This window comes from Exophiala viscosa (genome assembly GCF_022695815.1).
Source record: "Exophiala viscosa unplaced genomic scaffold EDD37scaffold_5, whole genome shotgun sequence".
NCBI lineage: Eukaryota > Fungi > Ascomycota > Eurotiomycetes > Chaetothyriales > Herpotrichiellaceae > Exophiala > Exophiala viscosa.
In genome coordinates this window covers 624,842-647,755 of record NW_026944357.1, presented here as the reverse complement: position 1 = coordinate 647,755, position 22,914 = coordinate 624,842, and the positions used below count along the sequence as shown (strand labels likewise).

The 22,914-nt window shown below is 50.7% G+C and overlaps 10 protein-coding genes across 10 annotated transcripts; 5 read left to right on the top strand and 5 right to left on the bottom strand.

Annotated features, from left to right (window-relative positions):
- Positions 1-317: 317 nt before the first annotated feature.
- EDD37DRAFT_403121 (homogentisate 1,2-dioxygenase) lies at positions 318-2,290 on the top strand. The gene is made up of 4 exons (XM_062812361.1): positions 318-1,666; positions 1,717-1,788; positions 1,842-1,913; positions 1,961-2,290. Exons 1-4 carry the CDS (start codon positions 472-474, stop codon positions 2,095-2,097), a joined length of 1,476 nt encoding a protein of 491 aa, XP_062670082.1. The 5' UTR covers positions 318-471; the 3' UTR covers positions 2,098-2,290.
- A 173-nt stretch (positions 2,291-2,463) lies between these two features.
- On the top strand, positions 2,464-4,721 carry EDD37DRAFT_403052 (fungal-specific transcription factor domain-containing protein). The gene has a single exon (XM_062812360.1). It carries the CDS (start codon positions 2,596-2,598, stop codon positions 4,675-4,677), a length of 2,082 nt encoding a protein of 693 aa, XP_062670081.1. The 5' UTR covers positions 2,464-2,595; the 3' UTR covers positions 4,678-4,721.
- A 44-nt stretch (positions 4,722-4,765) lies between these two features.
- Positions 4,766-6,410, bottom strand: EDD37DRAFT_657833 (permease for cytosine/purines, uracil, thiamine, allantoin-domain-containing protein; the record flags this gene model as incomplete). The annotated part of the gene is made up of 2 exons (XM_062818924.1): positions 4,766-5,914; positions 5,973-6,410. The coding sequence occupies 2 exons, from the start codon at positions 6,408-6,410 to the stop codon at positions 4,766-4,768; spliced, it is 1,587 nt and encodes a 528-aa protein (XP_062670080.1).
- Positions 6,411-7,540: 1,130 nt separating this feature from the next.
- On the top strand, positions 7,541-8,107 carry EDD37DRAFT_564024 (uncharacterized protein; the record flags this gene model as incomplete). Its single annotated transcript, XM_062813985.1, has 1 exon — positions 7,541-8,107. One exon carries the CDS (start codon positions 7,541-7,543, stop codon positions 8,105-8,107), a length of 567 nt encoding a protein of 188 aa, XP_062670079.1.
- Positions 8,108-9,424: 1,317 nt separating this feature from the next.
- EDD37DRAFT_609201 (transmembrane proteins 14C-domain-containing protein) lies at positions 9,425-9,842 on the top strand (the record flags this gene model as incomplete). The annotated part of the gene is made up of 3 exons (XM_062815116.1): positions 9,425-9,427; positions 9,481-9,600; positions 9,657-9,842. 3 exons carry the CDS (start codon positions 9,425-9,427, stop codon positions 9,840-9,842), a joined length of 309 nt encoding a protein of 102 aa, XP_062670078.1.
- A 182-nt stretch (positions 9,843-10,024) lies between these two features.
- Positions 10,025-10,909, bottom strand: EDD37DRAFT_650076 (uncharacterized protein; the record flags this gene model as incomplete). The annotated part of the gene is made up of 1 exon (XM_062818204.1): positions 10,025-10,909. The coding sequence occupies one exon, from the start codon at positions 10,907-10,909 to the stop codon at positions 10,025-10,027; it is 885 nt and encodes a 294-aa protein (XP_062670077.1).
- A 362-nt stretch (positions 10,910-11,271) lies between these two features.
- EDD37DRAFT_630429 (RNA polymerase I-specific transcription initiation factor RRN3) lies at positions 11,272-13,736 on the bottom strand. Its single transcript, XM_062816574.1, has one exon. It carries the CDS (start codon positions 13,593-13,595, stop codon positions 11,526-11,528), a length of 2,070 nt encoding a protein of 689 aa, XP_062670076.1. The 5' UTR covers positions 13,596-13,736; the 3' UTR covers positions 11,272-11,525.
- Positions 13,737-14,068: 332 nt separating this feature from the next.
- Positions 14,069-15,216, bottom strand: EDD37DRAFT_609198 (uncharacterized protein; the record flags this gene model as incomplete). Its single annotated transcript, XM_062815115.1, has 2 exons — positions 14,069-14,782; positions 14,830-15,216. The coding sequence occupies 2 exons, from the start codon at positions 15,214-15,216 to the stop codon at positions 14,069-14,071; spliced, it is 1,101 nt and encodes a 366-aa protein (XP_062670075.1).
- Positions 15,217-15,730: 514 nt separating this feature from the next.
- Positions 15,731-17,653, bottom strand: EDD37DRAFT_650073 (cell cycle protein MesJ; the record flags this gene model as incomplete). The annotated part of the gene is made up of 3 exons (XM_062818203.1): positions 15,731-17,214; positions 17,262-17,438; positions 17,485-17,653. The coding sequence occupies 3 exons, from the start codon at positions 17,651-17,653 to the stop codon at positions 15,731-15,733; spliced, it is 1,830 nt and encodes a 609-aa protein (XP_062670074.1).
- Positions 17,654-19,309: 1,656 nt separating this feature from the next.
- Positions 19,310-21,446, top strand: EDD37DRAFT_402830 (Ca2+:H+ antiporter). The gene is made up of 2 exons (XM_062812359.1): positions 19,310-19,451; positions 19,505-21,446. The coding sequence occupies exons 1-2, from the start codon at positions 19,448-19,450 to the stop codon at positions 21,322-21,324; spliced, it is 1,824 nt and encodes a 607-aa protein (XP_062670073.1). The 5' UTR covers positions 19,310-19,447; the 3' UTR covers positions 21,325-21,446.
- Positions 21,447-22,914: the final 1,468 nt, after the last annotated feature.

Genomic DNA, 22,914 nt, shown 5'->3' with positions numbered 1-22,914 from the left:
GACTTGCGAACACCCTGAAGGACAGAATCTGGATCTTGCTCTTCGAGTACGGCAAGGCCAAAGTTTCACATGCTTGCGATAACAAACTCGATATGGACCTCGAAAGGTCTGCCGGAGTAATACACCTAATAGCGCTGCCGGCCGGCAAGCTGCCGCCGGCATGTAGGCGTTATCACGATAAACTTTGCCTATCAAGGTTTGCTTGCGCTGTGATTGATCCCAGGGACGTGATGGTAAGCAGATTTCACCGGATGCAATGCCTGCTCTATCTGTGCTGAGGGCTGCCGGCACATCCCTGTGGGCTCTAAGAGCATGCTTCAGCCTTGCAGTTCCTGCCTACAATGGCTAGGGGTGGCGGTAGCCATCAAAGCTTGTTATGGTCTCTCAACCTTTGTCTAAATCCCATGATAGGCAGAGAGAGGCACTATGACTTCCTGAATTCTCAGCACACGCTGCACTTCGACAGTGAGAATGATTGCAAGCATTGATTCAGAGTTGCCTCATGGGTCTACAGCCACATCTCCGTTTTCCACGACGCCCTCTGAAGCCGATCCCTACCCGTACCAGGTAGGCTTCGGAAATCGATTTGCGACCGAAGCTGTACCAGCGACACTTCCTCAAGGTCGCAATGTGCCTCAAAAGTGCAAGTACGATCTTTTCTCGGAACAATTGAATGGCACGCCTTTTGTTTCGGCACGTGCTTCTCAGCTTCATGCCTGGTTCTATCGAATACGACCATCGGTTGCACATCGGCCCGTGAGGAAGTCACAATTAAACCAGAATCTTGAAACCTCGTTCTCAAGTGCAAATCCGAATACCCAATTCCTTCCTCAGGATGAATCTTGGGGCAAATTTCTGATGCCCGATGAATCTCAACGGGTAGATTTTGTACAGGGGTTGAGAACCATTGGTGGCCATGGTGATGCTATGAACAAGGATGGACTTGCCGTTCACATATACACTGCGAATGCATCCATGAAGAAGGTCGCCTTTTGCAACAATGACGGGGACTTCTTGATCATGCCTCAACAAGGGCGGCTCGATATGCAGACGGAGTTTGGCCATATGATGATACGCCCTGGAGAGCTGGCCGTCATTCCCGCCGGCATCAAGTTCAAGATTAGCCTGCCAGATGGACCAGCAAGAGGATATGTCCAAGAAGTCTTTGGGTCCCATTATGAGCTCCCAGAATTAGGCCCAATCGGCTCGAATGGCATGGCCATGCCCCGAGACTTTGAACATCCGATGGCGAGTTTTGATATCGACCAAACCACATGGACGGTCATATGCAAGCTTGCTGGCCAATTGTTCGAGTACCAACAAGATCACACCCCATTTGACGTCGTCGCATGGCATGGAAACTATGTCCCATATAAATACGCTATGGAGAAATTCGTCAATTGTGCAACAGTCGACAGAGAACAGAGCGATCCATCCATATACTGTGTTCTTTTGGCAAAGTCCAATGTCACAGGCCGTACGCTCTCGGAGCTGCTCATCTTCACACCAAAGTGGAGTGTAACGTCCAACACGTTCAGGCCGCCGTACTATCACCGTAACGTGTGTACAGAGCTAATGGGCATGGTGTACGGGATATGGCATGGCTCTGCAACTAAATTGGAGCCAGGAGGACTTACGTATGAGCCCAGCCTGATGCCACATGGAGGTAATTCCCCACTGCGACGGTTACCTTGCATGAATCCCTAACATTGATAGAATCGTACGAGCGGTGGAAGGAGGCCACAAATGCAGATCTTGCGCCCGAGCGCGTGAACAACGATGCCATGGGTAAGTGCGCCCCTTTTCGGACGTGTACTTCATACTGATACAATTTATTCTAGCCTTCATGCTCCACATATCCGGGCACATCTCCTTGACGAGCTACGCCTTGACAGAGAGCGGTACCCTTCACGGTATGATGGTCTCCTCCCCTGCAGTTCTGGACTAACAGCTTTCTCAGGAGTGCAAGCGAACTTTTGGGATGGATTTGACGGGGGCTTCATAAAGCATCTGGACCAGGTGAACAAAGATCTGGTAGGCCTTGGATTACCAGATTTGAGCAGAGCGAGAACAAAGGTTGTACGGAAAACGCCTTGAGGCGATATAGTAGAAGTCAAAGAGGCAATAAGACCCAACGAAGAAGGCAATGCAATGGGACTGTAAGGAACACCATTATAAAGGCATCCCCCAGTAATCGTGTAAGAAGAGAGAAGTGTCAGAAACCCTTACGTAGGCTAGTTTGGCGAAATGGGAAAGACACGAGCAAACGCGAGGTTGGGGAAGGCTGCTCCCATCTTGACGCAACACTGTCTGTCAAAGTCTGTCGGCCCATCCATGGGGATCAGACTCTGTTGACTGTAGGTTGGAAGGTTGAAAGATGCACGCCCGTGATGGTAAAATTTTACTTATCGCACAGGCAACCTGTACGCAAATGTCCGAGCATGACTGCCATCCTATCCGCCGGGCTTGCCTGATAAGGCCTTATCTCCAACAACATCTACCACATAGTACATCTTCCTGTTCCTCGCAATCAGTCAGGGACAAAACTGTAAACAGCGCATACAAAGACCGGCACAACCTGCATCGAAGTAGGTCATGGATGTGATACAACGACCACCTCAGGATTCATCTCCTCACGGCCCGCCAGATTTGCGAAGAGCTCCAATCGCATGCCGGCGCTGCCGCCGCCTTCGAGTCAAATGTCGCCATAAGGAGGCTCAACCTCCGTGTGAGTCGTGCAGTCGCACCGGTCACGTTTGCGTTTTTCCACGACGCGGAGAACCCGATTTCGATCGTGCTTATCGTCATGAGCGAAGTCAGAAGAAAGGTGACTCGGTTCGTCAGAGCCCAGAAATCACGGAACGATTAGATTACCAACGCAACATTGACATGCACGACCCTTTCTTCACAGCAATTGAGCCTCGCGTCGAAGAGACTACATCTCCTCAAGGACCTCAGACTCATGATCCTAGCAGCAACGCTTCATCATTCACAGAACGCTGGAATCTACTGCCACCATTTGAAGAGGTGGTGGAAGGATGTGAAGTATTCATCACCTCATACTTCCAGCTCGGATTTCTGCCAAAGACCAGATTTTTCGAGCGTTTACGAAAGAAAAAGGAAGATGTCAGTGTCTTCCTACTCCTGAGCATCCTGAGTATTTCGGCAAGGTTCACGCCCAGTCTTATTAGACGCTATGGCAATGGTCAGGATGCCACCAATGCTTTCCTAGAGAGCGCCGCTGGGATGGTCTTGGATTATATGTACCAGCCGAGCCTTGAAACAATTCAGGCATTTTTCTTGATGAGCCTGGCTGAATGGGGCAAAGGCGACAAGGATCGCAGCTCTACGCACATGGGCATCGCAGTACGAATGGCAGGAACATTACGACTGCACAGAGAAGAGACCTATTACCTTCCAGAGAATGCGACCGCCGACAACGTTGTGGACGCCGAAGTGGCCAGGAGGACGTTCTGGATGCTGGAAAATCACGACAATCTACATTCAGGGTTCAATTCTCCTGTATATTTCTCGCTTGGAGATATCACGACACTGTTACCCTGTGAAGAGCGCGAGTTTGCTTTTGGTCTGGCACCAAGGGAGCGTGCTGCATTGATGGGGACAAGTCCAGCAGTCAAGGATTCCCAGCTCACAAAGTCGTCTTCTCGTTCACTCTTTGCAACATTGATCCAGTCGCACAACCTGTGGGGCCAGATCGCACGTCGGGTCGCAAAGAACGAGATCAACCAATCTCAGATTTCGAATCCGATTGTGGACACGACTTTGAGCGAGGATGGTTATGCTCACCTCACGATGCTGTTGAAAGATTTCGAGGACTACCTTCCTGACCAACATCGTTGGTCGACCTGGAATCTACGTGGGTACAAGGCAGAGGGCCTCGAACTAGCCTATCTATCTGTTGTAATGATGATCAGGCTGAGCAACATCATTCTTCGACGAAGCTATGTTCAGGGACCCCGCGGCGTTGAGATTCCACGAGCTTCTCAGACTGCGAACGAGACATTCGAAGCGACAATGTCTGATCGCGATGCGACAATTGAGCGTGAGTTGTTTGACAACCTGGTGGTCCTTCACAGTCAGATCCAGGCATACTTTGCTCTTCGGTCTCCTAACCAGGGGTTTCCAGCTTTCGTCGTGTTTTGCATATATATCTGTGGATCACTAGCCAATTATCTGTGCAGAAGCACCACACTGCCAGGCAATGTCAGAGATGCAGGATCGAGAAGCTTGGTGATTCTAGAGACTTCGACAAAGATGCTGAGCGACCTTCAAGATGCCTGGCCAATGGCAAAACGTTGGTGTGACGCTCTAGTCAAGGCGTACCAAAATCATGCAGCTGCTGCAAAAGAAGCAGACCGCCCCCTGCAGCCCCAAATAATCCAGGCTGATACGGATCATTTGGAAGCAAGCAGGCGGTCAACGAGCCACCATGGTGGAACTCCCCCTGTGATTTCGCCCTTGGCCAGGGAATTTGGCCTAGACAATACTGGCGTCTTTGGGTGCAGCGACGCTGGAATGAACGATTTTATGCTGGCTGATATGCCTCAGTTACAGGACCCTTGGACCCACGGATTTCCAGACGTCTCTCTCACGGACGACTTGGATTCGGAATTGGCACTATATCTTTGGCCAGGGGGTGACCTGTCGTCAACTTGATGGGCGTGCCAGAACTCCCTAAATCATAGCAAACCGCCTATATGCAACATGCGGTCCTCTTGCGTCAGGAAACCCTCCGATTTCCATCTCATCTCTTGACCATGCTCTTTTCTAAGGTCCTCAAAGGCCAATACACGATGATAGAGATAACAAAGCAGAGGTAGATTCCCACATCTCCACCAATTCCGCCGAATGCTTTCGCAATAGGTCCAACAAACCATGTTTGATCCATGCCTAGAACACCACCTACACAGTACCCAATGACCAGGGTCCCGACTGCTGCGATGCCCATTGGAAGGGCCTTGGGATCGTCCCACGCATGGAGATCATATCCGTCTTTGCGACGGAACCATTGGTCTTCGAGGAAGAGGATCACAGCGAAGCAAACGCTCCAATATCCCAGCATGCTGCAAAAGTTGCTCAGAATTGTTGACAGGTAATCATGTCCGGCAACAGCGAGAACCAAGGCAACCACCATAGCGAGAAAGGACCAAATCAACCTCGGCACTGCATGAAAATAGTCACCGACCAATTGCGCTGCCAATCCTGCTGAGTAATTGCTCGCGACAAGTGTTCCAAGGACGGTGAAGGTTGACATGACCAGCGCAAACTTGGACCATGCGTTAGGATGGTACATTTCTCCCATGGCACCACCCAGGCCGTGTGCGTCGTATGCGTCCGTCCATGGCGCGTAAGTGAAAACTGCATTACCAACACAGGCACCAATAGTGAGAGTGAAAATGGTCGAGATGGACAAGCCGGCATATGTCAGGGTGAATATCTTCCAGCGTGGTGTCGTGGAGAGATAGTTGCAATAATAGTCCGATGTCGTCGAAGCCCACGCGGCTGCGTATGCGAAGCTAATGGCCATGAATGTCAGGAACGCCGCCGATAGTTCCAGACCTGACCAAGAAGAAGGGGTGTCAGTCGCAATGTGAGGCGCAGCTTGGCCAACAAGCACACATTCGAGGATGAACGCCAGTATCCACATATATTTCTCGAATGTATGGATCATGCCAAAGCCGGCAAATGAGATCAGGTACGAGACTAGAGAGACAATGACACATCCCACGTCGATGGTCATCTTGTAGTCCGAGACAGCAGACAGCAATTGTCCCGCCAGCACCAACGACACAACGGCAAATCCTACGTTAACCACAATGTTGATAACAGCACAGACCTTGGCGCCCCAGAAACCGAACGAGTACCGGGAGGTTGCAATGGCGCGGAGACCGAGCTGAGTGAATGTTAACTTGTATTTCTTTTCTTGGTCAGATAGGGGACAAGGTGTTTACCTTGGGTCCCAGTGTCGCACAGTATGCTGGGAAGAAGGATCCCAGTAGGGTTCCGACGACGATGGCAACGACGGACAGTTGCAGGGACAAGCCAAATTCTGGACCAAGCAGACCCACGGGTAGGGTAGCTACATGGCCGTTGAAAGAGAACCACATCAAGAATGCGTTCAACAAAGACGGGGCGTTTTTCTTGTCCTCAGGAATGCGGTCAATGCCCTGAGTCTCGACGCCGATTCTTTGGTCTAGCCATGCTTCCAAGTTGCCCAGATGTCGCAGCACAGCAACCTTGTCGCGTATCATTTTCGCGCGAGGGACATCTTCCGTTGTTGCTCGTGAACACGAGAGCGTTGAGCCAGCTTTCTCAACGTCTTGAGTCTCTGTACTGATTTTATCTTTGCCAGCGATTTTGGAGCCGGTATCAGTCTCGATTGCTGCCATTGAGAAAGACTAGGTTGCAGGACTCAGGTACAAGGTGGCCGTGGTGTGAGGTGTGATGAAGGGAATTGTGCTGCTCACTTCCCGCAAATTATGTCTCCCGTGAGCCATATAATAGTAAGTATGAATCCCTGCTTTAGGACGCTGTTTTGTCGACCTGCCGGATTACTGGCCGGCCGGAGTCTGGACGGTGGTTATCGCATTCCTCAAGAGAGAGGATTAGATAGTGCGATAAGCAGAGAGGGTGATGTATCGTTTGGTGGTTTCTGGTTCCCTAGTGCCTCGCGAGGGCCTGGTAGTGTCGCCTTCGACGCCCTACTAGTGGCCAACGTTGAGAGTAGATTGCACCTCGAGACCCGGAGATTCCCCCTTGCAATCGCGTAGACTGCCGTCTGCGGAGGACTGATAAGCAAAGACGGACGAAAGGTTCGGCTAGATCAAGTGGATTTACTACCGAAGCGGCAGCGACAGCGATAAGAAACCACCTCTCCGAACTCGTGGCTATGCACGGTTTCCCGGCAGGGCTCTGTCTGCCGCCGGCAACGTCCTCTGGTTGCCGATTTGCACCCAAGACGGGTCATGCATCACGGGTATCTTGCAACACTGCCAAATAGGGAGACGCGCAACCGTGGTTCCAAGAGCGAGTAGATATTCTGGCAATGTCCAGTCAAAGTGCTCGCAGCATCAGACATTATCCCGTCATAAATAATATAATCTTTTGACCGAAGATCTCCGCTTCGAAGGACGTAGCAGCCAGGAACAATGGACCCGTTAACTTTCCCCGTCATCAGCGTTGCGAAGATTGATTTGGACTTTGAGACCGTGTCCAAGCAACTCTTTGACGCCGCCTGTGAATGGGGCTTTTTCATCATCACCGATCATGGCATCACAAAAGCAGATGAAGTGGCTGCACTCGTGAGTAGGGAGGAATGGAAGAGAAAATAACGAGACAATACTGACCAGCTAGTCGCGCGCTTTCTTCGATTTACCATTGGATGTGAAGATGCAAAAGATGGTGGACGAGTCCGCCATAGGGTATGATGGGGGAAAGAAGTTCACATCGTAAGAGGCTCTTCCCTTTTCTCCTTCCCCAGCCTTCTCAAGACCAAGGTAGGTTCGCTGCGTCGGAGGCCATGCTGTTCGGAACTCCGGCGGGAGACGTCCTCAGCTCCAACAACCTGTCCGCCTGGTGGGACGATGGAAAGCGTCAGACCATCGAGGAATTCAAGGCCGAATGCTACGACCTGACGATCAAGATGATGTCCAGCTTCGCCGTGTCCATGGGCCTCGACAAGGACTACTTCTCTCTCATTCACCAACACAGAGCTCCTGGCCATACACTGAGATGTATCAAGTACCCCCAACTCGGACAGCAACCGGAAGAAGGCCGCCTTCCCCGGCTGTCAACACACACAGACTGGGGCAGCCTGACGTTTGTCTTCACCAAACAGGCGGGCCTGGAGATTCAAGACCCTCAGAATCAATGGTTCCATGTTCCAGTCATACCCGGGGGCATCGTGGTCAACATCGGCGACGCGCTGTCTCTTTGGACCAGTAAGACCCTCAAATCCACTCTACACAGGATCACCTGGGAAAATCTCCCTGCCAACCGAGACCGCTATAGCATGGCTTATTTTTCTCAACCAAACAACGGTAAGCACAGCACTTGCACTGTCTCCGTCCGTATTGGAACTAAGTGAGACATTTTTAGACGCTCAACTCAATCCTGTCGACAAGTCGACTCCCACCACAGCCATACCCATCACATATGGAGATTATTACAAAGTCAGGTATCGTCTCACCTATGGCGACAGAGAGGATACCACTTCGGGAAAGAAAATGCTGCAGGAGATCGACCCAGTCATGGCTCAGCTCGTGCACGGCCTGGGAGTTGCTGACGCTGGAAGACTTAGATTCAATGAGCTTGTTGCGGCATGATTGGGTCATGGAAGTAGTAAGAAAACATGCTGGGTGTTATGTAGCAATCAAAACTGTTTTCAAACCGCATAGTGATAGGACTTACTCTCGCACCAACCACTTAGGACTGCCTGATGGTGCGAAACGTCCCGAGACTCTTCGACTGGCGCCAGCAAGAGGCCTCGCCAGGGACTAATCATACCGTCCGGAAAGGAGCATGTGAACGACAATTGCAAAGGTGCCCTCAAAACATTATCGGCCGAACGAATATGCATGCCACTGAGCCCCGTGTCCTGTGTCGTCGTTGCAAGGAAAACTCTGCATGACACCAATTGTACCAGATAAGAAGGAATCCGACCTGGGCTTTGCGAAGATTTCGAGCACTGCCTCCGTCACGTGGCACAAAGGTGCAACTCCCTCCCTCGACAACACAGACTTACGTCCGTTAGGGAGATCTGGTAGGGCGAGGCATGGTTCAATGAACGTTCCCAAGCTCTCTTTGTCGACAGAAAAGAAGGTCTCGGAATCACATGTGGCTCTCTCGGCATTATCGCGATCTCAGGTCGAGCATCACCAGAGCGCTGACAGCGGCTGATGAGGCTGATGAGGCTGACCATCGACTTGGGTCCACGGTTTATCTCATTTCTCGCCGCAAGCGGTCATTTTCCATCAGGCTTAGAGTTGAGAGTTACTACGCGGCGAGCATGTCTCATTCCTTGCATCGGCCTGCTCGGTGGACGATACAGGCGAAGGCAAGTCGTGCCGACCGAGCAGTGACAAGCCCTTAGAATGATGAGGCTATGATCATGTCAATAACACCGTAGCCTACCAGCATCTAGTATGGCGAGGGCCTTACCGAAGGACAAATGCGCACACATTTGACAGACAAGGAAGTGTGAAAAAGTGCAACGATTGAGACTCGACGTCTGCTACCTAGGCGAAGCGAGGTCAGTGGGGAGGTCGGCCTCGGATTGCATCATCGCCGACTGCCCTTTGAACCTCCAACTCCCACGCTTACAGTGTTTCGTCCAATACTCGCCAACGTCTTATTCATACTCACTTGACACATCCGCAATTGTCGTGTCCACGTCGCTCATACAATGGTTGGTCGGGCCCAGTCTTCAATCCTTCAGTGCACATCACTAACCTCTACCAGGCCGCCAACGAAACACCAGCATACATCCTCTCCCTCCTCACCTCAGTCGGTGGTGTGACGGGCTATGTCCGTACAGGTTCTGTACCGAGCATAGCTGCTGGCTTGACGGTGGGCGCACTGGTAAGCATCTCTGTCATCTTCGATCAACTCAAAGGCGACACCGCTGAGGATACCAGTACGGCCTGGGAGGCTACCGCATCTCGAAACGTCAACCCTACGGTGTCGAACTCGCCCTCCTTGCTTCAATCCTGCTCGCCGGCAGCAGTATCCCTCGCGCGATTAAGACTGGCAAGCCACTTCCCGCTGGTCTGAGTGTGCTGGCTGCGACGGGCCTGTTCATCTATGGAAGAGCGTTCATCTGATCGTGAGGGACAAGTTTCGCAGGGGCTGGAGTGGTATCAAAAAAGCTGAAGTTCAATACAATGAATTGCAATTTGTCGCAGGAAGGGTATCTCTTTTTCATTGCCCATGTCATCCAGTCGCAGAACAAACGCCGAATATGCACATTGAAACCCGTCTCGAAATCACTTCAAGCCTCTGCAACTTAGTCGACGGCAGCAGCTCCATCCGCTTGAACACTCTCGCCAGTATTCTTCCCGCGCCTCCTTCTCTTGCGCTTGGCCTGTTCCCCTTCCTTTCCATCTTGCTGTCCATCCTGCGTAGTCTTTACTTTCTTCTTTCTCACACTCAGCGGATTAGGACCCTTCGCTCTCACCGCACCCCTGACTTTCGGTCCTGTATTCCCATCCTCCAGCGCTAAATCCTCATCTTCACTATCACCCTCCCTATCTCCTCTCTTCCTCTTTCGATCCAACCCTATCAAGCCCTCGCTGAACTTCTCTTTCTCGCCCCTCCGTCTCACACCCTCACTTGCCCCGCTGAACTCCTCTAGGATCATCACACTCCTCTTAACATACACAATCGGCACACCAGAAATCGTCCTCGCCCGCTCTCTGACATCAATATAGCCTCTCCTCCTTCGTTCATTGTCTTCAGCATCCGCACTCGCCAGGATATAATGCTGCTTATTCTTCGCCTGTTCATTCCCGTGAGGCTGTCCCGCCAATAGGTCCAAAAGACATCTCGCCTCGTCGAACACTACCTCCTCGCCCGCCTCGTTTTTGTGCTTACAATGCCGCAGCGGCACTTCTGTCGGCGGCGGTAAGAAACCCGGCCTCTTCTGTCGCGGATGTTTATTGGGGTCTTTTTCAAAGTCCGCCATGACTTTTGCTAGTGAGCATTTCGTCACGAAGAGCCGGCATTCACCGTGGAGGGTGTTCTCGAGGTATTTTTGGAGAGGCATGTGGAAGGCGTGGGCTGTGCGGAGGAAGTTTGAGTCGAGGAGGACTTGGTAGGGTTCGCGGAATCCGAAGGCTAGTTGGTAGGATTGCATTATCTTGCGGTATTTCTTGCTGCGTTTGGCGCGCATTTTGGCGGGATGATCGGGTTATGGAAGAGAGGCGGCGCAGGAGGAAGAGGATGCGTGAGGGGCCGGAGTGGTAAGTTTGCCAATTGATAGTATAGGGGTTCAGTCGATGGCGATCCGAGGGTCTTGAGAAGCAATGGAGTTGGTAGAATGGCAGTTGTATGTATGAGTGTAGACAGATGGTGTTGGATCTTGAGAACATGCGACTTTGGAAAAAAGTCATGCTCCAATATTTTTTTCGGGTGCGGGGAAACTCTCAGCCTCGTCAGATTTCATCCAGGACTAAAGGGGAGGACGACGAGTCCTAGGGTGAGAAGAGAACATTACAAAGGTTGTACGGGAGTATTCAGAAATGTTCATCGACATAATAAATGATCATATCTCATTTGCCATCTTGAAGCGTCAATACTAGAACATGGTCTTCCCATCCAAACATGCAATGGGTATCAAGTGGCCGTCTCTTTCTATTCTAGATGTCCTCCGCTTTTGTATGCAAACTTTTTTCGAAACATTCGCTCGAACGCAACAAGAAAACATAGTGAATTGACTTCGTCGTGACAATCGTGAGACCGAACCATGTCTCGGCCAACGCCTGACAATGCCGTACTAGGTTAAGCAATCATTCATCGTCAGAGTCATCATCAACGAGTACACCATCATCCTCCTCATCTTCGTCCATTTCACCGACATCCATGCCAGCATCAGACTCAGAGTCCGTGTCGTCCTCTTTTTCGCCCGGAATACCCTTCCATTCCACGTAATCACCCTCGATCCAATGTTTGCTGATTGGGAGATGATAAGGATCATAGGGAAAGTAACCTTCCAGCATGCCATTGTCTCCAACCCAGCTCAAGTCACGAGCGGAAGTGCTGATGCTCAAATCAGACATGCTTTGCCAGTGAGTGGTCACCCGGACATGTCTGTTCTCTTCGAGCTTCGGGTAGACATAAAAGAGTTGCAAAGCATGGGTAAGCTTGGCAAACTGCTCGACAATCACAGGGGTGCAAACTCTGAGCGGGTTGAGAGGTGAGTAGATTGCCGCACGGAGTGCTTCACGTAGTGTCTCGGTGAAGTGGTAAGTCTCAACTTCTTCCTCATCAATATCGAAGTCGGACTCGTCGTCGGAGCTGGCTGAAGCGAGGTCCCGCCATCGGAAGCAGAAAATGTAGACAAGGGCTTGGAAGAGTGCATAGAAGTCACCGTAGCGCTTGATGTCAGGTCCGCGACATGAAGGCTCGTGTTGTTTGCGTTGAAGGTTCAGATTGTTGCACAGCAATGCCACGCAGTTTTGCACGACTTGCGAAGAGACATGTGCACCACGTCCGATGAAACCCGAGAAATATGCGGCGGCATTGTGTCGCATGATGTGTGGTTGTTTTTTGTCAAGAAGAGCCGCGATACATGAACTGATGAAGCGGTCGACGGTGATTGGATCGGCCTGAGCGAAGTGGAAAACGAGGAATTGAGGATGCCTTGCACGGTAAGTTGGGAGGATGTGACTGTGAAAGTGGGTGATGAGCTGCTCCAGAGCTATGTCGCGAACTCGAAGTGTGGCAGACGTGGTTAGTTTGTCATAGTATTGGAACAGGATATCCATGATCCAGTCAATTTGCTTGATGCCTTCCTTCAGCTTTTGCCGGCGAGCGGTAGCAGGGTCGACATCTTCGTCATCTTCCATGTCGGAATCATCGTCAGTGGTGCTCATGTCATCGTTGTCATCGAGGCCACTCTTGAGCATGTCCTGAGATGCACCCGGGACAAGCGTCATAGACGAAGACATGTAGTTGAGGATATCATCTTCAGCATCGTCCTCGTCCTCCTCCAGATCGACCTGAACCGCAACATCAAGTTTGATGAGTTCCCTGAGAACACACGTGAGAATTTCGGACGTCAATTCTGGCACGTATCGAATCATTTCCATAAAATTTTTGGTGTAGGTCATCCGCTCTTCGGCCTTTTGGAAGTCGAACTCGAGGCGTGATGAGACTTGGTTGGCAAGAGCGGCGGGTGCGGAAGGCACATTGACAGTAATGTGTCGAATGGCTTGCAAGACCCTTCGATGAATCACTGGCTGCCTCACTGGTTTTGCTTCTTCGATTCTTCTCGTCTTTTGAGGGCCCAGCAGATCAACCAACACCGACATGATTCTGTGCTGATATCCTCGTTGCGCAGCAGCCAAGTTGTTCAGGAATCTGACAAACAGGGCATAGTATGACTCTTCTCTTCCAACCCACTCGCTATGTAGGACTGCGTTGACCAGACCATGACAATCCTTCGTAAGAGCCGTCACATTAGCAAGGACGGCTTGAAGATGGATTTTCAGTGCCTTGGTTGAGGGTGCATTGGGGCTTTCGTGAGGCGTATTGAAAAGGCTTTGGAGACGGTCGTAACCATCATTGTCATTGAATCGATGTCTTTCAATGGCTCTTCGCACTTGTTCCTTGACCACGAGAGGGTCATTTTCTTCTTCATCATCGGCAGACACAATCTCGACGTCGGAATCGAAAGTAACACGGGAACGCTTTGACGGACTGGAGGGCGTCTCCATCAAGCTGGATTCATCGATCGAACGTTTGAGGGTTGATCTTCGCGTGATGGGCTGAGGTCGAAGGGCTTTTATTGATGGAGGAAGAGCGGGAGTCGAGACGCTGGTCGGCAGAGCAGGCCGACGTGATGGCGGGGCTAACATTGCCGTAGCTGGAACAGGATATCGAGGTCATGAAAGGTAGAATGGTAGTACAAGGTGTAGTATCTGACAGAACATGGGTGACATTAAATGTTGCTGGGTCAAGCTGATGAAAATCATCAAGCCTCCGAGCGGTGAAATTTGACGACTGCGTCTTATTGCTGGACAAAAAGTGAGAAAAATGTCACTGTGGGAGAAAAAGCTATGCCTATTTAGGAACTCTGGCACGCTGACAAGGGTCGCAGAGAACTCCACCGAAAAGCTGGGGGACTGTAGGCCTGTCAGACAGAATAGCTAGGGTGGATATCCAGGCGAGTTACAATTTTCTCGGGACACGAACTTTGAATGATTATTTTGCCTGACGAAAAGTCTGCGGTCGGTCCAAAAGAGGCCATTCCAGTATATGTCATGATACAATTGTATACAGGAAAGAGGTAGAGGCTGAAAAGAGTGACGCTGGCTGGAACTACAATCGCTTAAAGGTACGCTCTTTGACTCTTGGCCTCTGTGCCCCTAGTCCTGTCGAAGTCAAAGGCCTTGTCACCGTAAATGGCATGCCTGTGCCCTAGAGCACGCCTGATGATCCAGTCCTTGCTGTTGATCTCCTCTTCTACCTCATCCTCATCCAATGGCGGAATCAACTCGCTAGTATCCAGTCTCTTCAGCATGACATCGTTCTCAGGTCGATTGAAGTAGACAAGCGAGTACCGCGTATAATCTGCTTGCTCACCAGGTGGCGCCATAACACGGTGGATGTTCGATCGCAAGAGGCCGTTGGTGAACTTGACCATAGCATCACCTAGATTGATGATGGCGTGGTGGGGCAGAGGCTTGACATAACACCACTCTGCGTCGCGGCCTGGAGGCAGAACCTGCAGTCCACCCAGGCGGTTGAACAGAACGGTCACGCTGCCGAAATCGGTGTGCTCGCCCAGTGCTGTCCTTCGATCGTTGACTGGCTGTGGTGGGGCCTTGATGAAGCGAATTTGGTCCCCAGAGTGGCCTTCCAGACGGTGCATATCTTGCAATGTGTTCGGAGGCAGACGGAGATGCTCGTTGAGCAGTTCTAGGACGAGCGTGACAATGCCATGCGCTTGTCCGATGAAGGATTTTAGAAGAGGGCGTCTTGAGCTGAGAACATCGGGAGCTGGCCACTGGTCTGATAGTCCGTACATATCGTCTTTCGATACCTACAGATGTCAGACACTGATCGTCAGCTCTGCCGGGCCAGACTTACATTGTAGAATTCATTTCGGTCTAGATTGCCTTTTCTGTCGACCACATTCGCTCCGAAGCCTTTATATCCGAAGTAGGAATTCTTGTGCATGAAGTCGTACTTTTGTTTCTCCTCAACAGGCAGATCAAACAATTGCTCGCCGACTTTGAAAAGCTGGTCTGCGTCGGCGAGCAGGGAATCGCCAGGGCCTGACAGATCTAGATAGAAGAAGCCAAGGTCCTCGCATGCACGTTGAAATCGATGGATTTCATCGGCATCGCGCTCGATTAGTTTGGCCAACGACAAGCGTAGTAAAGGAGCCGTTGGGACGTCCTCTGGGAATGGTGGCGCATTGCCAAATCGTTGCGCGGGAGCAGTCAGCGCCTCTGGAATTGTTTGCGTAGCCATGTTTTCGTGATTCTGCGACAGTGTGAAAGAGTTGCAGAGTCGGAACACCGGCACTGAGATTTATGCCTCAGATATATCCAAAGCAATCGTTTGGCGCTGATGACCGAGGTTCTCGACTAACCCCATTTTCATCTCCACCCCTCTCCACCTGTTGGCTTATAAGAGAAAGGTTGACTACATGCCATGACGATCGTCCATACCAATGCGGGGAAACAAAAGCAAGATCGCACAGTCTCCCATGGTGAGCATGCATGACAGTTTCGGTCGATGCTCGGAGACTTGTCGCATTGCGTCAAATTGAGAATGGTCTCGCTTGCATGAGTATGAATTGGTGCAGCGGTCAAACTCCGAATGAGGTGCTGTCCCAAAACGCCAATCATGCACACCCTGACATGCTTCAGGGCATTCCGTGTGAAAGGGATGAAGTAAGGCAGATATAGGACAGCTGTTGTACGACATATGTATGCGGGAAAGACGACGGAGAAGTAGGGTCAAATACGACATTGCATGTCACTCAGAGCCGCTTGATCTGAGCATTCCTCCACTCAATAGTCGACTTCCGCTCGTTGATGAAAGGTTGGTCAATGGCTTTGTAGCAGGCTTCCCACTCAAGTAACGGATGCTCGTTCAGGGTCGAATCCAACTTTTCGGTCGGCGGCCTTTGTATGAGAACATTCAGTGTTGGAAAGACAGAGATCTCGCCCAGAAATGTCAGGATCGGTAAAGTATATCTCAGCTTTCCCGGAGCTGCTTCAGCCAACATGCTGTGAAGCTCGTCTCGTTCTTGCTTGACCATCTGGCGCAGGTGACCTTCATCCGCTACCTGAAAAGGGCGAACTGCAATCTGCTCGAGTCGACTAGCATTCTTGGTCCTGACTCGTATCCAGTAGCGATGATCCCACAACAGCCATTCGGACCATATGCCATCTTCATTTGGCAGGTCATCATCTCTCGGGGCGGAGGGAGAAAATCCTTGAGTGGCAAGCGCAACTTCAGCAGGACGCATAGGTGGCCTAGCCAGCCTCACAAGCACGGAACCTGACGCATCCTGGGAGGCGCTCTGCAACCTCTCAAGCAGGACTTGCTGGATGGTGGTTCGCCGTAGCTCCGGAGATTGCATAATTTGCAGAAAGTCCTCGAGGTTCTGATGAGACACAAGGGTCGGAATGGCGGCCCTGTGCTGGCAGCTCACCACGCTTGTAAGTTGCGCAAGTGCATTCGCACCTGACTGCAGTTTCTGACAAGCTTGGACGAATTCACTGGCGACACTTATGGTCATCATTCCCGATCGTAGGTCGAAAGTCACCACATCGACCATATTGAGCAGCCGGGTTCCCCTTTCAACCAGATCTTGTGCAGAAGTCTGCGCCCATTGGAGCAAGTGTAGCATTGATTCGGCCATCAGAGCTCGAGGCAAGGTATACTTCGCTCTCATATACCTGACCGCGTTTCTTAATGTCAATGTTGGATCCTCGTTTGTCTTGTCTTTGACATATTTGATGTGATTGCTTTCGCAAATATCGACAAGTCTCGACTTGGGGAAGGGCAATAATGGCCGGTGGATCTGAAGCCCTCCTGGGCGAGATACTGTCACAACTTTGCCGCGATTGAGGTGGTCCTGGTCCAACGTCGAATTTTCCATCTTGGAATTGAGTTGAGCAGTATCAGGAGTCTGATGCCATTGCTCGAATCGCTCATACGGTGGCCTTTCGTGAGCGCCTCGGATGCTTTCGCAGCAAGGGATTGTGGTGCGATCAGCCATGCCCTGCAAGCCGAGGAAAGCCGTTGATGTCGTCGAGTTTCGAATTAGTCGCATTAAAACTGTCTCGACCTGGTCATCTTGGTGGTGTCCTACGAAGAGATGTCTGATCTTCCTTCGGATCGCAGCCGATGCGATCAATCTATAACGTGAAACCCGGGCCCTGAACTCAAAGTCCGATAACTCGGACGGGTCTAGAGTGCCAGACCATTGCATACTCAAAATGACACTTTTGACGTCTTGAATAGTTAGCGTAGCCAAAAAAAAAACAGCTATCACACTGTACCCATTTTGTCAAGTTCATTTGAGACGAATTCGGCCTCCTCCCGGCTTCCATTTCGTGCCTTATGGTCGACAATGAAGGCAATAGGCTCGACCGCTTGTAGTCTCTTATCTAGCTTTGGCAATTGCTTCAAAAGCCATGCCAATGCCATGGAATCTGGACCACCACTGACACATATTCCTCCTCGCAGTCAGCATGGCCTTTTAGGCAGCCGCTAAGAACGTACCTATATGCGGCGGGTGATAAGAGTCAGCTTCGCTCATTAGATCATTCTCCCACAATCGTAGAAAGCTAGGGAGCAGGTCCGAAGGTTGCACAGCACCAGTAGTGCTTGAGTATCGGATCAGCCTTCGATGCTGTGGGCGCCTGCGACAAAGGCTTTGAATTGGAGGCATTATGGAAGGATAATGCCACGCAATGCGAGCCCCAGGGAACTTCATCTGGATCGATCATTTTCAACCACACCTTCCTGTCTGACTGGGATGCAGAGCAAAAAGTTCAGTCGTAGGACCCCATCAACATCTTCGGTCGTAATTTGCGTTGATACTATGTTTCAATGTTGTGACTAGGTTGAAGGTGCCCATCACGATGCGCTTTACCGCCCAGAATTTTTGTCGCTAGCATTGCGCTTAGTCATTACCCACTGGTCACAGGCAACAAGGCTGATCGACAAGCCTCACTAGCCTTACCCCAGAAATTTGGCTGTTCCACTGATAGTCATCGTGATTTGGGTCCTAGTTGCAGTTGGCTTTTCTGCATTGACGGACATGAAGAAGTCAATCACCGAGTGGCATCACGCAAGTGCATGACGAGTGTGAATTATCACCGCAGGAATATACTAGCTACAGTGTTACGCAAACAAAAAGCTAAGCAACAGCCACACTCCAGTGAGGCAATGCTTTGGCGCGGCTTTTTGCTGTGTCTTACAGGACATGAACTCACTCTACGCAAGGATCGTGGCACAGTTGGTCGTATGGAATACGGGTTGGCTTTAACAATTCACACTTACTACCTGGGTGCGAGTATTCAGGTCAAGAATTCCAGTGATATTGGTGACGAAATAGTGGCGCAGCAGGGGTAAGATCTCTCACCTGTGGCTGATACCTCGTGCAAACCGATTGGTTTGGGGGCGGTGAGTTGTGACCGTGGTCATGGTATTTCTTTCCGAAAGTTCTGTGATATCGATCATGACCTCAATCATGCCGGTTACACTTCCTACCAATCGACGATTAACGCAGGCGACAGGTGGGAAGTACAAATTCTGAATATCAGGTTTTGGGCCACCGACAAATTGTCTTGGCTTGGGTGCTTGAAATTGCTTGGATTGGTGGTGGACGCCCGGAGGTCACCAGAATCAGATGCTGGTGACGCAGGCAACTGGCATTCTGGCACTGAAGTTGAATTCTGTGACCGAGGCCAAGCATGCCGCCAAGGCGGTCTAAGCAATAGCGGGCCGTACAGTTAGGGGGAGTACGTCTTGGCTTCCTAGGTAGAGAGACCTGGACGAGAGTGAGACGGAGTCGCGTAGAGAAATCCCAAAGGGGGCCGATCCAGAGTCACGACGGGCTGTAGAGCACTGCCTTTTGATCCTCGCGAGATAGACATTATATAGGAAATCCATGCGATATGATATACAAATCACTTGTAGGCACAGCCCATGGCCACCAAGAGGAGGAAAAAGAGGCGCCGGGTGGAGAACCTGGAGATGCTCGATCTTCCCGAGTTTCATCATATTGCATGCGATATTGACATTTGCACAGCCCCAAAAGAGGAGACAACAAAACACACATTTCTTCACTCTCGCTTTCACGGTGGTCGAATCACCATACGCCACAAGATGTGCCAAACGGTTTGAGCAACCCCTTGCTATGCCTCTAACCAACCAGAGAATCTTGCATTGCCCAAGGCCTTGATCCTCTCGTGTTGTTTGCTTGTTCCGTCAGTCATACCTACCTAAGGTACTAGTAACCCTAGACGCTGCTCCTCTGCTTGTTTCCCCCATGCCTTTTTCCTGGCTGTCCATTCTGCATTAAAAGGCAACCGCATTCCAGACTTCTCTACCAAAATCAGGCACCGTACATGTTGCACCCACATTCCACACGGCTACGATTTCCAACAGCGTCTCAATTCAGCCTCGAACTGAAGCGCGCATTGAGATGGCCTAGGAAGAAAAGGCAACACCAGAAACAATGCGTAGGTTATCACGTCGCTCGCAGTCATCTGCCTCTACTGACCTCGAATGACAGACAAATACCGTCGCGAGGCGAAGTATGCCGCTTGGTACAATGACCCTGTGGACGGCAAGTCGAGTTTCGGGAATCCCTTTGCAAAATGGAGGCCCAACACAAGATCAAACACGATGCGCACAACGGAGGAGGGCCAACAAGATCGGGAGCCCATGACAGGGGGTGCGCTTCGGGGAGACGATACCCCAAACGACTCGCCCTTGACAGCAACACTTACAGATGATCCCAACGACTACAGACTCTCGGAAGATCGCAGACAAAAGCCCCCACGACATGCGGGTACCGAGCCTGCAATCTCATCCGCCACTAGATCATATCCTCCTGGCGACGACATCTCGATTCCACGCGCCCAAAGTCCCGAACCAGTCAAAGGTATCAAAGAGGAAAATGAACCTTCGCGCACGGAAACCAGCTCTGACACCGTGGTCAACGGCACCGGTAACGGCGCGGTCCGAAACCGTACAACGACCTCCAAAGAAGAAAAGCATGGTCTGAAGAAGTTGTTCAGCAAAAAAGAGAAAACGGATGAGGAACCTGACAACAACAATGGCAAGGTGAAGAAAAAGTACACTCTGTGGAGCCAAATTCGCGCGACGATATTCAACTCCTGGGTCAATGTGCTTTTGATTTTCTCCCCTATCGGTATCGCCGTCTATTACGCAAAGATCAGTCCAGTGGCCGTCTTTGTTATCAACTTCATCGCCATCATTCCCTTGGCAGGTATGCTAAGCTACGCAACCGAAGAAATTGCGCTGCGTGTCGGAGAAGTCCTGGGCGGTTTGCTCAACGCCTCCTTTGGAAACGCCGTCGAATTGATTGTATCGATCATCGCGTTGGCCAAGGATCAAGTGTTGATCGTCCAAACTTCACTCATTGGCAGTATGCTCTCGAACTTGCTCCTGGTCATGGGCATGTGCTTCTTCTTTGGTGGTGTCAATCGCATGGAACAAGCATTCAACCTGACCGTGGCACAAACTGCATCCAGTCTTCTATTCTTGGCTGTGGCTAGTCTGATCATTCCCACTGCTTTTGAAGAATGGGCAGACATATCAACTACAACCACCGGTGAAACAAGCACCAAGCCGGGTGTGGCCTCAGTCAGCAGAGCTACAGCTGTGCTTCTCTTGCTCGTCTATGCCTGCTACCTATTCTTCCAATTGAAGAGTCACGCAGAAATCTACAACACTCCAGGCGAGAAGAACAAGAAACGAAATGTTGGTGAGAAGTTCAAGAAAACCGTGATTCCGGAGAAATACCGCAAAAGAACACCTGATCAGAGACAAGACGACTTTGACGCACCAAGAGAGGAGGAGGCAGAGGAGCCGGCTCTATCCATCACCACAGCCATCATCACATTGGCTGCTTCCACTGTTCTTGTTGCTCTGAACGCCGAATATCTGGTCGACTCCATCAATTCCATCACCTGTGGTGGTGGTATCTCCAAGAACTTCGTTGGTCTCATCTTGTTGCCCATTGTCGGAAATGCCGCCGAACACACTACTGCAGTCACCGTGGCAGTCAAAGACAAAATGGATCTGGCTATCGGAGTTGCTGTCGGATCCAGCATGCAAATTGCCCTCTTGGTCTTGCCTTTTGTTGTGGTCCTCGGTTGGATCATGGGCAAAGACGATATGACCTTGTTCTTTGATGGCTTCCAGATTGCTGTTCTCTTTGTGGCAGTCTTGCTGGTCAATTATTTGATTGCAGATGGCAAATCTCACTGGCTGGAGGGTGTTCTATTGATGATACTGTACATCATCATTGCAACGGCTGCTTGGTACTATCCCACCGCGCCGGGTCTCAGTGACTGCCCGGCTTAGGCGAGTGCGATGGTATCAGGCCGAGCATGTTTGCATTTTGTATCAACACTGCTCACGAATGCTGCTTTGTCCGGCTTCATCCAGTGCCGCGATCCAGTCAAGAGCCTTTCGAGCCGGTCTTTCAGTCTCATGGATGGACGCTCTTCCGAGACCTACACTGGTTGGAAATCACACATTGCCGCAATGAACGACACCACTCCATCTGGGAAACAGGATACTGTTCTTCCACAATGCTACAATTTGTCAGATCTCTGGTCTGGTGAGCTGGTCATGACGATGTCCTCCTACACGCTGACGGACACCTTGGCCGTTGGCTACGAGATGCCGGATGCTCAACGAAGGCGGCCACCAGTCAGCGGCCACTCGAGGCGCTTGATCCCACTCGACAATCTCCTTTGTACAAAATTGAATATCACTATTTGCATAGATATGAGCAGAGGCGCAAGCTCTTTTTTCGGGCATTTTTTCTCGAATATGGACAGGGGTTGCGGGCTCTCGGCTGGTGTTCATCACTCTACAACATATCCTTTGTCGAAATGATGCTGGCGGTTATCAAGTTGGGCTGTTATTATTCCCTGGGTCGACAGCGAGTTCCACCACTGCGATGGACAAAAGCATTGACACGAACAATGGACGAATATGCAATACAACATACATAATTCAACTAATCTCCATAATGCCTTTCCAGTAGCCGGGCTGTCAGGACTGTTTTCCTACAGTTGTATCATGTGCAGTGTCAAGGGGATAGTGACCCGAGGTTCCCCAGATTCCCAGCCAGTGTCGCAAACCCAAATCCGAATACCCTGCACGTTGCCTTTACCCTGATCCTTCTACTGAATACTGAAGTGATAGTGTGAGTATGCCCAAAACATCATGCGCTGTCTTGTAGCATTGGACGTTGTAGATGCAGTTCGAAATGCGAGTATTGAATGATATCTTGATATTGTCTGGTATGTGGCTGGCGCGCACAGTATCACCGTGGTCAACGCCCAGATATACACGTCTGGCCGAATCGGGCTCAACGATGTTTCGGCGGACCAAGTTGTGTGGCATTTCGCTGCAACACAAGCACGACTGCAGGTTGGCAGAATACTGCACCGCCTCCTGCACCGCCTTTCAATCCATGGTTCAAATCCAGCTTTCGTCCAAAAAAAAAATGCAAAAAAACTCCTTGGTAGTGGGAGAAAACATCCCCCTAAGGAAACCCCCCAAGGGGAGGTTTTGTTTGAGAGGAATTGGACCTCTTTTGTTAAGGGAACTCTGTTGTAGAGCGACACTTTTTCACCCTTACTGTGTGTCATTTATTTGAAGTTTAATCAACAACTGTTTTCTTTTCGAAGGAATCTTTTGAGGCGCATAAGACTTTCATTGCCTGGACAGGGATGGCCAACACCATATGTCTCTAGATCCCAACGCAGCGCCGGATTGGATACCTGCCGCCGACCCAGTTATGGTACGTTGTCCTCGAACTTAGTAAGTCAGAGTGAAGCGCCGCGTTTGCATACGACCACTGCCATCCTCTGTAAGTTAACCGAATTTTGACGACTCAAATGTATAAACCCTCGCATTAATTCTCATCCAGTCATGTGA

Coding starts and splice junctions, on each gene's coding strand:
- EDD37DRAFT_403121 (XM_062812361.1), top strand. CDS start 472: ATGATTGCAAGCATTGATTCAGAGTTGCCTCATGGGTCTACAGCCACA. Junction 1,789..1,841: donor CGTGAACAACGATGCCATGG/GTAAGTGCGCCC, acceptor AATTTATTCTAG/CCTTCATGCTCCACATATCC. Junction 1,914..1,960: donor AGAGAGCGGTACCCTTCACG/GTATGATGGTCT, acceptor CAGCTTTCTCAG/GAGTGCAAGCGAACTTTTGG.
- EDD37DRAFT_630429 (XM_062816574.1), bottom strand. CDS start 13,595: ATGTTAGCCCCGCCATCACGTCGGCCTGCTCTGCCGACCAGCGTCTCG.
- EDD37DRAFT_403052 (XM_062812360.1), top strand. CDS start 2,596: ATGGATGTGATACAACGACCACCTCAGGATTCATCTCCTCACGGCCCG.